This window comes from Gasterosteus aculeatus, chromosome 13, assembly GCF_964276395.1.
Source record: "Gasterosteus aculeatus chromosome 13, fGasAcu3.hap1.1, whole genome shotgun sequence".
In the NCBI taxonomy this organism is placed as follows: Eukaryota; Metazoa; Chordata; class Actinopteri; order Perciformes; family Gasterosteidae; genus Gasterosteus; species Gasterosteus aculeatus.
The window spans coordinates 16,503,033-16,516,316 of NC_135701.1; the positions used below are offsets into that span (position 1 = coordinate 16,503,033).

Here is a 13,284-nt window from a genome sequence, read left to right on the forward strand (position 1 = left end):
ACGACCCGTCACGTGATACCGGCAAAACTGCCATGTCGAGACTTTTTGCGTTTTCCCCCCCTTTCCAAATGTCCACTTGTGAATACCCACGCAGCCGTTGTGTAAGATGTAAATGAGGACACACACACACACACACCATGGTTCTCTTCTGTTTCCATGGGCTATTTTTGTGCACTTTTGGTGAACAAAGCAATCTTAGAAGACAACAGGTAGGATTCATCAATGAGTAGCTGTTACTGATTGTGTTTTGATATTCTGTTGTCATCACCACAGTGTTTCAGTGCATTTATAACAGCACAGTGTTACTATGGGCCACCGGCCGGTGCTGCCCGCCCTACTGCCGTTTGTCTCTACAAACATGTTGTCATTTCCATTGACTGATACTTATAGGTGGAGCCGTGTTCGTTATGCCACACAGACGTGACTGTTATGTATTGGTTATAGCCGGTCTACAAGTAGCACATAATGATTAAGTTCGACTGACTCAAAGCACTTGAAGTCATCTAATTTTTCTCTGTATTTCTGTTTTTCCAAAGCAAATACTTTGTGAACATTTATAACTCAAGATATTTATAAAGCTGAACGCATAGCAGAAATGATGCCCATATAGCTCTTGATTGTTGGAAGGATCCTTAACAAACACCATACCTGCATCACCCAGATATATAATAAATGTTTATGTGTGAGTTATTTGTATTTTTAAGTGTAAAATGTCTAATTACTGCCTTGATTAGTTGTGTTTGTGTTGTTTTGGTGTTTTGTCTTGTGTCCAACTGTAATTATAATAATGACTAATTATGAAACTGAATGCGATGATCATCTCCCTGTAAGCTTGAGCAGTGAACAAAAAAAGGTACACAGAGGAAAGCATTACACAGATAAGCAGGAAACAATTAGGTACATTTAAAGAACACTTCATGTAAAATGTTCCATTGAATGATGGAGGGCACTGTCCACTGTTCCTAGTTTATGTTTCGTGTGTCAATATCGAACTTGTAGCCAAGGCGTACTTGTCTCATGCAAACTACTGACTGCCAATTAAAGGACCAATCCCAACTGAAAAGTGATGTCTGGATTTGTTTTGTAACTGTTGCAACGTCTGGATCCAGAGCAGAACATGCAGCCACTGACGGAAACATTTATTCTCACTGATTATTCCCCAAATAGAGCAATAAAGTAAATCAGCTGGGCCGTGCTGTTCTTGTTTGTGAGGCAGTGGATCATCTGTACGGCTGCGTGCCGTCAGGGTCACGCCCGAGCCGCCAACCTTTGCCAGGGAACGGCCGGGTGGTCATCGCATGAGGACGTACCCGTGGTCCTCTCCAGGCAACCTTTTGTTTCTGCTTCGTCATGCTAATGTGACATTTGCAACTGGGGGGGTCCCATAAGGTCATGGCACAGTGAGACTGTCACACCCCCTGAGGTGTTAATGCCACGTGATAGGGCAACAGATCTTATTATCGGAAATGTTTCCTTCGGTGTGGATTGATTTCCCAGGATTTTAAAGTACAATAAAATACTTTTTTTTCTTTTCACAAACGTAATCTCACTAGATTTCTATCGTATATGTTTGTATGATTCACTATTTCATCTGATTGCCACAGCTGCTGCATCCCGCGGCACAAAAATGAGAATAATGTATGAAAACCAGCTAAGAGATGTCACAGATTGTTGGGAATAAAATAAATAAGCATGGATTCACAGAGATAAACGACCATGATCTCAGGTTCAAGAGATTAAAGTGCCAGATGTGAGTAACTTGCCTTGTGCGTTATTCATTTAACACCATGAATTGTCGTTGGTATAGATTGCCACCAGTATTTATTGTTACTGAATATGTGTACAAACAAAAACTCATTATATCACAGTTCTTTCTTTAAAATCCTGCATGTCACTGCTGCAGCCAGTTCTGTTGAGAGGCAAAGGGTTCATGTAACGGTGTTCAGCCAAAGACGACAGTTATTCTGCGATTCGTTACAAACACGTAACATGATTTGTCGTCGCTTTTGTGCCTTCGGAAGGTCGCTGTAACCTTAAGGCCCTCCTGCTGAAAAGGAACGGCACCAGCTCTGGGTCTCAGTAACCCGCCGCTTCGCCCAGTTTCCTGGCATCAGACACGGCACAGATGCAGCCGTCCTCCCTCTCCACAGCATTGACCACGTTGTAGAAACGACTTATAGTTTTTTGCGTGTGTCCGAGAGCCGCCAGAGCCTTGATCACGTTCTGGGGAACAAGGAGATAAGGAGACTCAGGTGGAGAAAATATCAAGCGTTTATTTCAGCGAATAAATGTATTTAATTTAGTTACCTCATCAAAATTGGGCTCAAAGGATAATATGTTTTGACCGTTGACGTAGACAACCGGCGCAGCGATCGCCTCCTTGAGGCTCTTGCCTAACCAAAGGCGGTTCATGAGGGTCTGGAAGGGGAAACAGAACGATAGATTGCAGGCTGTCACATGGAAAAGTGATGAGTGCAGAATTGATTATGGGCATTATGGTGACAAGAAAGAATGTGTTCTGACACCAGTGACGGCAGTAATTTATCTCAATGGTCCTCAGCGTTATTGGCCCGGGACACTCACCGACACCATCCCTGCCGTGATCATGTTCCCACCAGTCGATCCGATCACCAGCATCTTTGAATTGGACTTCAGCACAGTGGGGGCCATACTAGATGGAGGCTGCTGCCCTGACAACACAACAAAAGCCTTGACTGACGGAGCAAACGGCTTTTTACTCAGACTCTTCCATGTGAGAAGAAGGAAGTTACCATGAGTGTCTTTGAATGATAGCTGACTCATAGTTAGAATAATGGTGTTTATTTAACCATCTACCTTTATTCAGCAGCTGACATCGGGCAGAAACCGAACTCTACAGTTAAACAAAGGACTACTACTCACAATGAGAAATTCTAACTCATGTTGAGCAGGTTTGATGTTTACTGTTTATTACCCAAGTTGTTTCTGAAGAGAGCCTGCATCTTTTGTATATTTCCCCTAATTGGCTAAAATATAATGCATAATGTGGAATACTGATCTGGTTACCAGGAAAGATGTGCTCTTCTCTCCCACAGAAGTCAGACAGCTGGTTGTTGAGGACGACCCCAGTCCTTGGAGACATGACCTTAGAGCCAAATCTGTAAAGAGAAAATACCCTAAATTAACTGGATCTCATCAAACAGATGCCCTTCTAGAAACTGGGCCTTGCCCAACAATGTGCATAAGGACTTTGACACCCGGAGAGAAGAGATTCCTTTTCAAATTCCCTTTACAAAACCACTCCTTTGTTAATCTCTTAAATCTTAATCTTCTACTTTTCAACCAGCAGCGATTTCTCGCTGTGAGGCAGAACCCCTTCAAACACTGACATGTGGTTGATGGTGCTGGTGACCGACACAGCAGATCCATCCTCTGCCAGCACAGACACGTGCGTGGTGCCCATGCTGTCCAAATGTGGCGTGACGTTGTAGTAGTGGGCATCGTGAGTCTGGCTGTTGCTGATCAAGCTCTGTATGTGCTTGACAAAACTGTCCTCGGTGAGTTTCTTGGCAATCTGTGAAAAGTACGGAGCATCAAGAAAGATGAGGTAGACCACACGTTGTTAAAGGTAAAGTTGTGATTGTATTTGATAGTTGCTTTGCAGAAGAAACTAAAGAAAATCAAGTCAAACAAAGTCATTTAGAAAAGGATTGCAACTTTCACTCAACTCGCTGGTTTTAAGGCATGTCTAGACTTCATTACTTGAAGATGAACTTACTTCTTCTGAGCTGAATCCTGGATCACGGATGTATTTCTTTAATCCGTTGGAAAACTTAAAGGCTTCCACAAGACGATGATAAAGTAGATTCTTTTCTTCACCTATCAAAGACTTTGAATCCAACTTGTATTCTGTAAATAAAAGCAATTGTTCAGTTTCACCAAGTGTATTCCACTTCCCAGAATGTGCAATATTGAGATGTTCCTCTTTTATTAAACCCTCATATTCTCCTAATTTATGTAAATTACTGCAACAAAGAATGAAAATGTTATTTTGGCATTTCTCTGTTTCACACATGAACAAACTATGTGATTATAAAGTGTGGGTGAGTGGCAGCTCTGCAGTTTGTGTTTAGCAGGGACCTTTCAAGAGGTTAAGGACGAAGCTGAGGATGACGCCCCCTGCAGGGGGTGGAGGTATATACATCTGGTACTCTCCGAGAGGAACAACCCACGCATCAGTCACCCTGACTCTGTACGACACCAAGTCCTGCGCTGTGAGAGTTCCTCCTGTGCAAAAACATTGAAACAAAGGGACCTGAACAAAATAAATCTCCGCTCCCCATATTCAAGACTTCTAACGGGTCCAAGCAGCTCGCATCGGTGGCTGTGAGTGGTCGCTGTGGTGATTTGCGCACCCAATTGAATGATGATTTGTAACTTGCGACATTTTGGCAAAGAGATAGAAAATGGTTGAAAAAGAAAAAAGGATGATGAAAACGGTTTGACAATACCTGCCTCCTGTATGTCACGGATCAAGTCCTCTGCTATACTTCCAGTGTAGAAGGCCTCTGCCCCCTGGTCTGCAATCTTCTCCAAGGTGTCGGCCAGTTTCTCAAACTTCACAATATCACCAGTCTTCATCAAGTTTCCATTTTTATCCGTGTACAAATCCCTAAAAGGACACATACAAAGGGGGGAAAAAAAGCATGAACTACAACACATGTTGTTCATGTTGATTTTGTGCTCCTCATAGTTATGACTCATTTTGGAGAGGGGCTGGTGGGGGAGGGGTGGAGGGTTGTACCGTAGTGCTTTGGTCTGGTTCGTGTTGATGTATGCGATGTATCGTCCTTGGATCTCAGGAATAGGAAAGCCTTCCCTGGCCAGTTGGATGGTCGGCTGGAAGAGGGCGGCCCACGGCAACTTCCCATAATGCTTGTGTGCCATTTCGTAACCTCGAATTTCCCCTGGGACCCCGATCCATTGGCTGCCTGAACGGACGGATAGCAAAGAACAGTTACTTTGCGTTTTGATTACAGGGGCCTCCAGCATGTATATGATACAAAAAAAAAATGAATATTGAGGTGTGTCCCTGTCCCCAACAGCATGGTACCCAAAGCGAGCGTATCTTATGTAACAGGCGGGACGAGAAGAACAAGAAATGCTCGAAATGAAAGAATCCCAAAAAGAAAAGACGGCTTTTTTCAGAATCTGCCAGAGAAATACCTGAAATGAGTTGGAAAGTCTTGGGGCACGATTCCAGCAGGTCGGGTTTTATGTGTCTTGGCACGGTCTCTCTGGAGTTGATGATTTTAACATTTCCTTTGAAGAAAACATATTATCAATTGACCCCTCGTTAGTTCCGCTGCTGTATCAGAGGGCTGAATGGATGAGGCGGTTACCGGAGCTGTCCGTCACGGTGAATATGGAGCCCCCCCCCAGGCCCATGCTCTGCGGGTTTATAAGCGAGGTGCAGAGCAGCGCGGCAATGGCGCCATCTACCGCCGAGCCTCCTTTTCTAATCATGTCCCTGAAAGACGAATCACTTATTGACGCATCCATGGCATTTACAGTAAATACGCAATGATTCCATGTAGCTGCAAAGTAAGGTCGCCTTTTTTGTTAATTAAATATTATCATAGATTTTAGCTGGAATGAAATTGTGGCCTCGAGACGTTTTTTCTATTAAATTCATTAAGAGGCGTTTTTAAATCGTTTTATTAGGGTTTCATTCTTAAGCATTTTGTGCGTAAAGTCGCCCACTTGTTCTGGTCAGTGGATGGTGCTTATGAAGAACACCTTGCTGACCGGAACAACATGGACATTTTCGTGCAGCCTTAGAAGAAGCGCAAATTGCCACTCACCGTCCAATTTGGGAACATTTCCCGGAGTCTGCGGCCACTGCGACCTTTGCGAAAGTGCCTTCTGGGCACTTGCGCCCCGCATACGCCGCAACGCAGACTATCACAGCGACCAGGCCGAGCAGCATCAGCGCGCAACAGCAGTACACTCTCTTCTTGGACCCCGCCATGCTCGATGAAAGCTCCAAAAGATCAAGGTTTCATCGTAAAGTCAACGGGGAATGTCTCTCTCTCGCTCTCTCGCTTTCTCTCTCTCTCTATCTGAAACACTAAAACTTTACTGACTGACCTAAACGCGTTGCCTCATCAGGGTGGGGGGAGCTGGCTCCACCTCTCCCCCCGGGGTGTAGGAGGAGCGGAGGGAAGGTCTTGAGAACATCCAGGTTTGTCGGTTGGTGGTAGTTCAGATGCTACGGGGGGAGACTGATTGACAGCTCGTTTAACGAGCTTTCCGCTGTGGCGTCTCCGGTTCTGATCGTTGTCACGTTCTAGGTTTTTTTCTCTTTTGATTTCACAATGAGTCAACGACATGTTTACATGTTAATTTTAAAGGTTTGACATTCAGATGTATATAATAAAAGTAAAACAAAATAAGTAAAAAGTATAGTAACCCTAAAATACTTTTCGTCCTCTTATTTTTATTTTAATACATTGTTGTATTTTTCAATGTTGAAGACCTAAACTCAAACGTTCAGATATTTGTTTTCAAATGATCAAAGCTTTTGGCCTGAATTTGGCTCCATACTTTCTAATTACTAATCATTTCTACTTGCAAGTGGATTAAAGTCGTTCCCTTTAATCCAAATGTTCCAAACATTTGTTTTTGACAATTGTCCAATGAAAGATAAAAGGTCAAAGCCAAATGGAAAGAAAGAGTATTGAAAATAGATTGAAAGGACTTTAATCACTAATTCGTTTCAATATTACTGTACATACCGTATTTTGTAATCAAAGTTATGCTGCAGTACTTGTTTTGAGTTGTTATGCTTCAGTGCGAAGTAATAAAACTGTCTGCGGCATCCAAGCTATTACCATGCGGCTTTGTGGCTGACGTGACAACGCCGACAAACTGCAATGCATCTTGGGAAATGATGTTTACTGTTCTATCACTCAGTAGTCGATGGGTAACACGGAAGAGGGAGGCGCACAATTAAATCAAGTCTTTTAAGAGATTACCAGAATAATGCCGGATAGAAGGCAGTATTTTCTTCGAAATAAAATGATGGCCCCCTGAAAAAGAGGAAAAAAGAATGCTTTGAGTACAGCTTCCACTAACGGTTGTATGCATTGACTATTTGCTAGTTATTTTCCTAATTATCTGTTAATTAACTATTTTTCAGAAAACAGTAAAACAAAATGCCACGGCCCAAATTGTATTGAAGTTACTTTTTATATCCAACCAACTGTGAGTTTTCCTTTGTATTCTTCGAAATTATACTCATAATATCACCCTTTTCTACAGACAGCTGTAAAGTAATTTGTTGACATTGACATATGGCACATTACTGCTAAATCGCTACTTAGGAATATTCCACGATGAGCGATTTATTTTGAAAGGGCTAACCGGAAACGTGTGTGCGCATTCCTCTCGTTTTGTGCTCGGTAGTTTCCACTGGCGGAGCCTCGGTATTTACAACAATATTGTCTGAAGCCTCTCTGGCGCTGCCGTCCACCCCAGTCAGACACGTAGTCCACCCGTCGGCACCGCGTTTTGTCTCTGTCGTGCGACGGTTGTCGGTCCCGGTTAGGACTTTTTTTGTACATTTTGTTTCCTTCTGGAGCTGTTTCCTATCATGTTGGCGAGTGATATCCGTCTGCTTTGTGCACTGCAGTGGTGCGCAGCTTCGCCCGGAGAAACACCTGTGCGCCTCTCGTCACCACTGGCCGCAGGCATCACTGTTGAGTAGGTATGGATCCAAACCCACGCACCAAACAACGCACCGAACATCCGCGCAGCGCTACTCGCGGAAACGGGACGCTCGGTTTCCTCCATATGCTTTGTTTGCCGCGGCTTGTTGAACGTTTCAGCTCGTCGGTACGTGGGCCGTCAGTTTGTTGGGCATCTTGGCCCCGGTGGCTGCAGCGCCATCGGCCACATTAACATGGAAACAGTGGAGGAACAACGCTGTGGGTGATAGTGTGTGTGTGTCGGGGATGGTTCGTGGTTTGGGTTTGGTGGTCCTCAAAGCAGCGGGACTGAGGGAGGGAGGGAGGGGGGGTCTCGCTGCTGTCAGGCAGGATGTAGGGGAGGATCTATTGGAAAAGGATTACCCGACCATTTTTGGTGTGAAGCATCGCGGAGATCTGGTCCCAGTTGACGCATTGCACACTTCGGGCTTGGCCTGTCGGTCCATTATCGTTATGTAATCGTAATCAAGTAGTCATTTCTTCTTTTTCTATGTTTTACTTAAACAGCCTGCAATTACACCAGGCTACAGTTCGCCCCCGCCCTCCTCCCGAGGATCCATTAATGCAGCTCATGCTGAGCAACCTATGAATGCCAGTCATACATGTGGGTGGATCAACACTGTTTGGGTTTACATCACTCACTGTTTGGTCCGCTTCTTTAAGCGGGGCTCGCCAAAAATATATAAGAGGGAGAGATTTGTCTTAAATGCACCAATGTGCCCATGACTCATTGTTTTCATGCAGGGCAGTATAGGAGAGAATGAATTCCAAATTGTGTTCAAAGCCGGTGGGGGAGGGAGGGGTGTCATTTTGAAGTCCACATTGTGTGGGTGAGTTTCAGCAGGTGTGCTCTGTGGTGCATACAGGATGGGAATTCGCTCAAACTCAGAGGAGCAAGATATTTTTGGCAGACCCCAAGCACATTGTTACGATACCTGCATTGGGTTTATCTCCTTCTGGATGCCAACACATGGACAGAAAATAGTTTTGGTCCTTTGCGTCCATTGCAGCATCGCCCTAATGTCAGTTCCAGTACCCTCACCCCTTTTTCTCTCTTTCTGTCTTTGTTTTTCAGGGAACAGATAACCCTAAGGCGCGGTGTCTGTCTGCATCTGTCTGGAAGAAAGAGAAGAGGAGCAGCATGAATACCGCACAGCCTGGAAACATGCAAGGAGAGACCTTCCCCCGTTGCAGACTGGTGAAATGTCAGGACTGAGGAGCAAGATAGTCCGATCAAATCAGCAGACTGTTTACCAAACAGTGGGCCAAAAAGAGCTGCTCGGCATTAGACCCAGACTCACTTACGCCTTGTGTGTGGTTTAAGGCCATCCCAATCAAGAACGGACGTGTTAGCTAAGCATTCATCAGCACAACCCCACCCCCCGCCGCCCCTAAGATTCAGCAATCCACAGACCAGATGGAGTGGTCACTAGATAATGTGAGGGAGATCGTGGCTGGAGGGATGCAGTCTATCAGGGAGTGTGAGATCTGTGCCTTTGCGATAGCCATGTGTGTGCTGCTGCTGTTCATGTGGTATTGTTACAGGGTGGGCCGGGAGCATGGCTCCAGCCCTCTGCGAGGCAGGTATCTGGCTGGGCCCAGCCGAATCGGAGGGGTGGTGGGGGGCTTCATGAGTTCAGACTGCCGAGGTAGGGGGAAAGGGAAGAACGGATCGATGCTCGAAGAGCAGAACGGCTTCGCCTTCTGCCAGTCGTCAGAATGCTTCCGGTGCACCAGTGCCGGCGAGAGTCTGAACCAAAGGCTCTATCACAGCCTGCAGGATTACGCCAAGCGCTACACCTGGTCAGGTATGGGCAGGGTGCACAAAGGAGTCCGCGATCAAGGCCGATACCTCAACAGCCGACCGACCATCCAGCGGCCAGAGGTCTTCTTCCTTCCCGACCTGCCGTCGGCTCCTTTCTTCTCCAGAGAAGTACAGAGACACGACGTAGAGCTGCTGGAGCAGAGCTTCCCCGCCCTTCTCGCCGAGTTTGAGAGCATCTACCACCAACCTCCGGCCCGCAGCGGCTCCTCCCTGCCACCAGGATGGAAAGCCAACAACACCCCGCGCGGGCAGTGGTGGACCTACTACCTGGTCAACCAAGGCACCCCTCTGGTTCTAAATGTCAGGAGGTGTCCGCGGGCCTGGAGGGTGCTCGGCCAGCTGCGCACCTTCATCGCCAACAACGTGTTCGGAAACGCCTGCTTCTCTGTGCTTACGCCTGGAGCTTTGATCACTGAGCATTACGGTCCAACGAATGTCCGGCTGCGTTGTCACCTGGGTGAGAGAGCGAGCTGAACAGTGAGCGGAGACCCGTCGCACCGTGTGGTGACTGAGTCCTATTGGCCAGCCAACCGCAGATGTTATGTACATTTTAAATGGCATATTTAAGTAGAGAGGAGGAGCACCAGCATCTGAGCTTTGGTTCTACTTCCAACTGCCCCCCTCTAAAATGGATCTAAATACTCACATTTGATGTTGTAGACGGTCTTTTGTATGATGCTTTAAACCGCATACTGTAATCATACGGGTCTGTTCTGGGATACATCACCGGGGAGGAAGTTCAGCAATACCATAGTGACAGTTGAATAACTTTTTGTTTGTTTTTCTCGGGCAGGTCTTCGAGTGCCCCCTTCCTGTGAGCTTGTAGTTGGCGGAGAGCCACAATGCTGGTCTGAGGGCAGCTGTCTGCTTTTTGATGACTCCTTCCTCCACAGGGCCTTCCACGAGGGTAAGAAGGGGAATTAAAAATAAATCTTTAATGCCGTCCCTTTTTTATTTAATTTCCTTAAAGGAGAATTGAGCTAAAAATTATTTAATCCAATATCAAGTCAATTGAGAGCCTTTGAAGACGCCGATTGTTTTTACCTGAAGATCATATTATAATGGGTTCATGTTTTGTTTTTTTCGCTATGTGTCTGCGTGTGTGTGCAGGCGGCGCAGAGGACGGCCTTCGAGTGGTTTTCATGGTGGACCTCTGGCACCCCAATGTGGCCGCTGCAGAGAGACAAGCCTTGGACTACATTTTTACTCCAGGCCGCTTAGAGGACAAGGAAGGGAAATAAGTGTGAGTGAGAAACCACGTCTGAACAGACACGTATGCCATTTAGGGAAGTGTCTTGATGGGGAACAACTCTTTTTGTGCCTCCAGAACATCTCCCGCATTTTCTCCGTCACATACGGTATCTTTCATAACTCTTCTTAGCGGATGACCAAACATTGGGCCTCTTTTGTCAAAACCTACGAGAGACATAATTATACAAATCAGCCATTGCATTAATGTGTGTTAACATAATGGCAGGGAGATTTTAGCTTAACGGTCATTATTCTATTTCCAAAATCTGAAATATTCAATGTATTTGCATTTGCACAATCATGTGACTGAACACTACAAAAAAAGCCCATCTAGCAGTTTCCATCCAATATTTTTTTTTTCAACTTTTGGCCAATTCTGGAGCAAAATCATTTCTTTCAACTCAGAAGTATTGTTGGTATTACTTTTTCCTAGCATATAATCCACATTTTTGAAACCAAGGGCTAAAAAAAGAAGAATTCATTCAATTTTTTCATATTTCTCAACATATTCAGTCACAGTTAAGATGCTAATTTTGAGTCAAACCAAAACCTGATTGTCAGTGCCTAGGCACATTTTTAATTAAAAAAAAACACCCACTTTCCAACTTTTTCCTCCTGAACAAATGACAAATCTCTTGCTTGCAGAATGGTGTAATATTTTCAGTGATTACATTGCCTGTGTGAATCAAATCACAGCCCGGGTTAAGCTAAAGCTGAGGGATATTTGCAGCTGTCCTGGATAACCTTTTATGTTCCAAAAGGTGTCAAACATATTAAACAAAATAAAACTGTTGTTCCCCAGTGGTTTTACAAATAAATGCATTCAATTTAAATGTATGTAAACTAAATGAATTTAATGTAATAATGTCGCTGAGATAATAATGACTAAAGATGGTAATAATTCATTAATTTAAGTCATTTCTAATGTCACTGTATTGTTTTGTTTTTGTTGATAGATGTGATAACGGAGGTCCAATGTTGATCATGAATGTTTACAGACGCTGCTAGTATCCGCGTCATGACTCCTGCCAGTGTGGTAGTTAATTGTGCTCCCCTTTGAACAATCAATCCTGCTTTCAAAGACCTGGTTAGATAAGCACATTTTTATGTGTGTGAGTCGGCCTGTGCTGTAATACTGGAGGTGAAGAGTTTTGGTAAATTTACTAAACCCTTGTAATTTGGTTGTATTTGATATGAGGTTTGTATTTCTGTAAATAGGGTTGAGGTAAAAAGAAAAAAACACTAAAAAACGGAATGGTCTGAAATGAGTTACAATGATTGTCTTCAATGCTATAACTATTGTGTTGTCATGATTTGCAGCTTATGTGATTACATTTCCTTCTGTTTCAATCATTTTTATGGATTCCATTTGTAGATTCTGTAAATTGCTTGAAATGAAGTATGATCTTTGTTGTTCTGTGATATCTTTATTTATATTCAATCTGTTATTTAGTAGCCCCATATGGTATCCATTTTTAATGCCACAATCCTTAATTCCTCAAAAGCATTTCATTGATAAATGTGCACAAAATGTAAAAATGTACCTTCAACAGCTTTACAGGTCCATCTATTCAATTATATTGTTTACAACATCGGCCAACACTGACACTCACATTGAGCTGTCCATAATTAGGTTTAAAATGAAGAGTGCTGTCAAGAGTAAAACTGTCATTCCCAAAGCATCGCTTCACATATGCAGTGATGGAGCAACCATTTTGTTTACATTAGGATTAAGGATTTGTCCTTTAACGCATTCTTGTGTGGATTTCGAACAGTATTTCTGTACATTTAATAAATGGTTGAGTATCTTATTTAACCAGCTGTTGTCCGAGATGTTTCTTTTGCAAAGAGGTTAAACATGAGTTGGTCTTCACACCGCAAGCATGTTGTTCATCCCTTTCTGCTGAATCATCCGTTTCACTAATGAAACTGCTACACTGATTAAAACATGCTGCAGGAGCTAGTTGTTCAGTATTGAGAAGAATAACATCTTCTGCATGTTATATTGCTAATACACCAAACCCATACCTTGAGTTGCCTCTTTTCAGAAGCTCATAAAGAATACGGGTTAATGTTTTGCTGTTTCACCTGCCTCAACAGAAAGGATTCTCAAGTCTGCCTCCCTCACTCAACAAGCTTTCTCTAAGGGCACATACGTGTTGCTGAGTCTGTCGGCCCGAAGCTTTGGTGGCTGGAAGCCCATGTTGACATGAGGTTGGTGCCAGTAGTAACACAGAATGAATTAAAAAACGCTCCTAGGGCTTGTTTTCATAAGCTGCATGTTTTATGGGCACATAACTGTTTTTTTTCTTTTCCGTGTCACAGAGCTTGAATTATTAAAGCAGACTGTAGTTTCATTACTACTCGGCTTGCTTTTTGCACCACATGTGTTAGTGAAGCTGTGTGTGTGTATAGAATTGTGGGAGGGGAGAACGATTTTGAATTAGTGTTACTCTTTGA

General features: G+C 44.0%; 2 protein-coding genes across 4 annotated transcripts; one reads left to right on the plus strand and one right to left on the minus strand.

Moving 5' to 3' along the window:
• Window positions 1-1,801: 1,801 nt before the first annotated feature.
• On the minus strand, window positions 1,802-6,342 carry ggt5a (gamma-glutamyltransferase 5a). The gene is made up of 12 exons (XM_040195452.2): window positions 5,844-6,342; window positions 5,382-5,509; window positions 5,206-5,301; window positions 4,784-4,970; window positions 4,491-4,651; window positions 4,120-4,266; window positions 3,758-3,888; window positions 3,369-3,553; window positions 3,046-3,137; window positions 2,584-2,690; window positions 2,308-2,418; window positions 1,802-2,223 (listed from the first exon to the last, which is right to left on the minus strand). Exons 1-12 carry the CDS (start codon window positions 6,008-6,010, stop codon window positions 2,077-2,079), a joined length of 1,659 nt encoding a protein of 552 aa, XP_040051386.2. The 5' UTR covers window positions 6,011-6,342; the 3' UTR covers window positions 1,802-2,076.
• A 1,077-nt stretch (window positions 6,343-7,419) lies between these two features.
• On the plus strand, window positions 7,420-12,643 carry asphd2 (aspartate beta-hydroxylase domain containing 2). Of its 3 annotated transcripts, none has more exons than XM_040195455.2 (5): window positions 7,420-7,583; window positions 7,673-7,747; window positions 8,824-10,030; window positions 10,367-10,480; window positions 10,684-12,643. In XM_040195455.2, the coding sequence occupies exons 3-5, from the start codon at window positions 9,166-9,168 to the stop codon at window positions 10,812-10,814; spliced, it is 1,110 nt and encodes a 369-aa protein (XP_040051389.2). In that variant the 5' UTR covers window positions 7,420-7,583; window positions 7,673-7,747; window positions 8,824-9,165; the 3' UTR covers window positions 10,815-12,643. The 3 variants fall into 3 exon arrangements, with proteins under 3 accessions (XP_040051389.2, XP_077943109.1, XP_040051391.2); XM_040195457.2 differs by having other exon boundaries at window positions 7,436-7,583; window positions 7,673-7,743; XM_078086983.1 differs by having other exon boundaries at window positions 7,427-7,743.
• Window positions 12,644-13,284: the final 641 nt, after the last annotated feature.

Coding starts and splice junctions, on each gene's coding strand:
- asphd2 (XM_040195455.2), top strand. CDS start 9,166: ATGGAGTGGTCACTAGATAATGTGAGGGAGATCGTGGCTGGAGGGATG. Junction 10,031..10,366: donor CCGGCTGCGTTGTCACCTGG/GTGAGAGAGCGA, acceptor TTTCTCGGGCAG/GTCTTCGAGTGCCCCCTTCC. Junction 10,481..10,683: donor CCACAGGGCCTTCCACGAGG/GTAAGAAGGGGA, acceptor GTGTGTGTGCAG/GCGGCGCAGAGGACGGCCTT.
- ggt5a (XM_040195452.2), bottom strand. CDS start 6,010: ATGGCGGGGTCCAAGAAGAGAGTGTACTGCTGTTGCGCGCTGATGCTG. Junction 5,302..5,381: donor CACCGTGACGGACAGCTCCG/GTAACCGCCTCA, acceptor TTTTCTTCAAAG/GAAATGTTAAAATCATCAAC. Junction 3,889..4,119: donor CGTCCTTAACCTCTTGAAAG/GTCCCTGCTAAA, acceptor TTTTATTTACAG/AATACAAGTTGGATTCAAAG.